This window comes from Lipotes vexillifer, unplaced genomic scaffold (genome assembly GCF_000442215.2).
Source record: "Lipotes vexillifer unplaced genomic scaffold, Lipotes_vexillifer_v1.1 scaffold625, whole genome shotgun sequence".
Classification (NCBI taxonomy): domain Eukaryota; kingdom Metazoa; phylum Chordata; class Mammalia; order Artiodactyla; family Lipotidae; genus Lipotes; species Lipotes vexillifer.
In genome coordinates this window covers 297,486-301,950 of record NW_006771655.1, presented here as the reverse complement: position 1 = coordinate 301,950, position 4,465 = coordinate 297,486, and the positions used below count along the sequence as shown (strand labels likewise).

Genomic DNA, 4,465 nt, shown 5'->3' with positions numbered 1-4,465 from the left:
CACTGACTGGTTTGTCTGATGGTTATGGCGCCCTCTCCCCCCAACCCCATCACTAGTACAGACTGCTTCTCCAAGACACGAGGCACCTACAGGGTCGTTTTGCAGACATGAGGGGGCTCACGCTTGGGTCAGAACTTGAGGCAAAAGTGACTGTGCTGCATCTGCAGACCTGCGAGCCACTCCACAGCCTGGCTCAAGGAGGAACGTTAGAAATCAGGTGCCCTCGGCTCAGAAAGGCAGGAGTGGTTCCCTAGTTGCCTTCTGTGGCTAAAAACAGCCAGAACTCATCTCAAAAGACAAGTCTTCAGTTTGCCCTTGGGGGAATTACCTGGTCTCCCTCCTGTGCGGCAACCTTTGGACCTTCGCATGCCAGGTCCTAGGGCAGTTGCTGGACCGCAGTGTCAAGGGCATGCGACACCAGCCCAAGGTCTGTCCTTGCTGCTGCCCCAGGACATCCGTGGAGCCACGTACCCTGGGCTGCTGGGCAAAGATGGAAGCTGGTTCCTTTGTTAGATGATGAATCGGGTCAGAGACCCAGAAGGTTCTGGTGGGCTGGGGTGAGCACTGTCACCAGTGGGGCAGGTTGACAGCACCTGGGGTCACCCTCCCCACCCAGTGGGACATCTGTTGGCAGTTCACAGCCCTCAGAGACCCTCCCTTGGGGAAGCACGGGGAACATGCTTTAAAGGTACCTGAAGAAATACTGTTGCTGTGCCCCAAGGGCAGGGGCAGGAAGCCCGGGAGGGAAAGGCTCCTGGCAGCAGAGACTCAGTGTAGCCTCTCTTCATGCACCCCCCACCCCAAGCCCAGGGGGCCACCTATCCGCAAACCCCAAACCCAGAGGAAAGACAGCAATAACAGGCAACCTGGCACATCACCTCTCCATTTTAATCTCGGAAAAACATCTGAGAGGCTGATGGCAACGGGTGACCAGACGGTGGTGCCTGGTCCCGGGCGTGTCCCCTCCTCTCTGAGGTCTGTGTGTGTGAACTCCGGGGAACCCCATAGCCATCAGAGCTTCAGCAAGAGGAACGGAGGCCAACACAGGGAGCCCGGCAGGTTCAGTCCCCACTGAGGCCTCTGCTCTGCACGTGGGCTGGGGCGTGAGGTACTGCAGGCCGGGTGGCTGGGGCTGGACAGCAAAAGGCAACTGGGAACGTGGCGGGGCCTCCCAAGCAAACCCACAGCCGGACTCACCTGACCTCAGGAGAGGGTAGCTGCCGAGTGCAACCTGGGTCATGGAGCTGCTGGGGGAAGCCAGCGCCACCATACCTTAGGGGAGAATCTGTTCATTACCGGGTGGTGGCAAACATGGCTCCCTGGGAGAGCCAGCGGGCCTCTGCCACAGCTACTCCAAAAGGATCTTGTGGCTGGCGAAAACTTCAGGACCATGCCACCCTCATCAACTGCCAGGCACGGGGCAACAGATTCCTCTGACTTCCCAGAGACTGAGGGCGAGAAACTCTAGTAGGCCACAGAAAACTGGGAAACTTCAAAGTGAGTAAACAGAAAGTGTTTCTTTAGGTAAACTGCAAATATCCCAGTGCATGAAATGGCTCTCTGTGGTCTCAACCGAGAGGATCAAGAGGGCAGGCGAGACCCTGCAACAATCACTGTGGTGGCGGCCTGGGGTACTGCACTTGGACACGGTCCACAGCCACCCCAACCTGAGTGGCGCTCCCAGGTCTGTGGACGTCGCTCTGCCACTTAGACCAACCGGCTCAGGGCAGTGGGGTGCACCTCACTCTAGGTGGGCTTCAGAGCGAGGGGGGTAGAAGAACCAGGCCTCCACGACACGGTCCCGAGCTCTCAGCTCTCTCGAAACTGCACTGCTTGTTACTTCACTTTATTATGGATCACACTGCTACGGTAAGGAAGGCTTACGTGGTTTTTAACTGAGAGACTTCTGTTGTCTGCCAGGGGGAGGGGATGGAGGCAAACATTTCCCTTCATCTATTTCTGCAGGGACGTGAGTGATAGAGACGGGCTACCTTGTGGCCCAGGGCCACCACGTTGGCTGCTAGGACGGCAGAACTCTTCAGGAAGAGGGTTTTGCTGCCCCCTTATCTCTGGCCCAATCCTGTTACGGGCACCCAGAGGGTACTAGCCTGCTGATCACTCTTCAAGGAGCAGTGGCCCTTCCCAGGAAGAAATCCAGCCTATCCATTCAACAGTTAAGTCCGTCATCCCTACTTAGCAGGCATGGGCAGAGCCATCAGCCTTGGGGGCAAAGGAGCATCTATCCAGCCTCCAGCCTGCACAGGATGCTTGGCGGGGCTCCCAGGAGGGGTGGGGCCTGGGTGTCAGAAACGATGCCGTGGCTGGGGGCCAAAGTGCATAGGCAGGTTGTGCTCCAGTGGCATGTGGACGGGGGCGAAGTCGTAATTGACTCGTACATTGGGCAGAGGGGGCACATAGGGTGCTGGGATGGGGCCCATGTTGAGGGGGAAGTTGTTGAACATGGGCCGGACGGGAGGCAGGGGGAAGGCTGGGTGCACAAAGGCGTAGGGGGGGATCTGTGGCTGGTGCAGGTTCTGTGGGACGGGCCTCGGCAGGGCTTCGATCCTCTGGACTTTCTCTGGAGGCTTCTCCAAGGGGGGCCCAATGCGTTTGAAGGTATTCTCTGAAAAGAAGATGGGATTTAGTAGAGAAAACAGTTAAATCCCACTGTGCTCGGACCTGGCTTGGGACCAGAGCTGCATATCCCGATCCTGGTCCCAGGGGCCCTGAGCTGTAGGTTGACAGCCTGGAGCATGAGGGCAGACCAGGAACCTCCAACTTTCATCATTCTTCCCTGTGGACACAGGAGGGGCGGCCAGGCCAGAATAAGGCCGATTAAAGCCCCAAACGCAGCACGCACGCGTGGCTGCAGAGCCCCCTAACCAGCCATCACCAAGGACGAAACCACACTTCCCACCGAGTGCCACACTCCACAAGGATCACCTTGGAAGGAGGCAGACTGATCCAGCTCAGAACAGGTGGCGCTTCTGTGAGAGAATTTCCTTTAGAGCCAGGGCGTGGATGGCCACTTACAGAGACTCCACTTCATTCCTCTGTGACCTCAGAGGGGCCTACTGTCCTTTTAAGTCTGCTTTCGCTTCTATTTGCTTCCTAAGCTCCAACTCACCCCTTGGGACCTCCTGGCCATCAAGGAGCTGCTGAAACTGTGCCTATGCTTTCAGGGCCTTTCCCAGAGGGAGCTGGATATGTGGGTGGGGTATATAAGTGGCCACCTGAGGGACAGCACTCCCCGGTGGTCCCTGGCTGGGTGGAGTGCCAGGATCCCGATGCAAGCTGGCAGTGGGGTCCCCTCCTCCCCTGTGCACATGGAGTGAGTGAGCACAGGGCCTGTCCTGGGGAGCACTTGCCTCCATTCTTTCTTTTCTGTTCCTCTTCGGCCTCCTTCTGGATTTCCTCGATTAGCTTCTCATCATCTTCCTAGGAGAAAGGAAAGAAGATGACAAGCTTGCTCTCAGCCAGCTCCACGCAGCGCTGAGGCCCTCCCGGAATGCACGGGAGGCTGGCTTGCTGCCGATCAGCAATGGGGCTAAGCCAGAAAGCTGCTGCTGACCAGCGAGGCCGTGGGCTGCACACCACCCATTCCCAGTTCCCCGAGAATCTTCTTCCTTCATCATTAGACAGTGTTCCCACGAGGAAGCCCATCTGAAAGGCTGGGACCAAGGAGCGGGTCTGTGCACTGCAGGTGGCTGTCTGAGGCCTGGGCTAAGAGAGCCTGCTCTTTTCACTCAGTTGTAAGGTAAGAACTTCCCACAGCTCCGAGAGGGCAGACTGATAACCCAAGGGTTTGGTATGGGGGTGAGTCTGGAGTGGGCAGGACCTGAGGAGTTTCAGATCTTGAGTCTACAAACTCTGAGCAAGAAGCGCTCTCTGTAGAGCCTGGAAGTCTTGCTGGCTCCCCGAAATGAGCTGGACAAAAGATTATGCAGGCCTGCTGAGCCCTGAAGCTGGCCTTTAGCTCCTAGACGGTGGTGGGCTGTAGAAGGAGCAGTATCCTGCCAGCAGAACAGTGGCCTGGGCCACAAGGAAGGGCACAGCAGTTTAAGAACAACTTCCCCTGTAGACCTCACCATCTCCCCTTCCCAAACTCAGGCTTGGTAGGCCTGCTTCGCTAATAGGCAATTCAGACTTGGATTATCCCAGCCTGGGGACAGAGCCAAATAGGCGCTCTGGGTACAGGCAGATGTGTGGGCTTCACCAGGGAAACTCGGGGGTCTGTGCCACATACAGTTCCCCCATCTCCACCTGCCCCAGGCACCGTGAACTGGGCTGCTGGCCCGGGACAACCTGAACCATGCCTGTACTGTGTAATGTGCTGGGGGTTCAACCCACTCCTCAGCGACCTTGCAAAACGGCTGGGGACTGAAAGGACACTCGCTGGATTGAAAACACCACCAATACGGTGCATGTCTTTGCTGCCAGCCGCAGGGCTGCTGCTGAAACAGCA

The 4,465-nt window shown here is 57.4% G+C and overlaps 1 protein-coding gene across 2 annotated transcripts in view; it reads right to left on the bottom strand.

Moving 5' to 3' along the window:
• Nucleotides 1-2,116: 2,116 nt before the first annotated feature.
• Nucleotides 2,117-4,465, bottom strand: part of RNF216 (ring finger protein 216) — a 154,966-nt gene continuing 152,617 nt past the window's right edge. For both annotated transcript variants that reach the window (XM_007447076.1, XM_007447077.1), the window contains exons 15-16: nucleotides 3,369-3,438; nucleotides 2,117-2,623 (exon numbers count right to left, since the gene is read on the bottom strand). In XM_007447076.1, coding sequence (XP_007447138.1) covers nucleotides 2,304-2,623; nucleotides 3,369-3,438 — 390 coding nt within the window. In that variant the 3' untranslated portion in view covers nucleotides 2,117-2,303. The remainder of the gene's footprint in view (nucleotides 2,624-3,368; nucleotides 3,439-4,465) is intronic.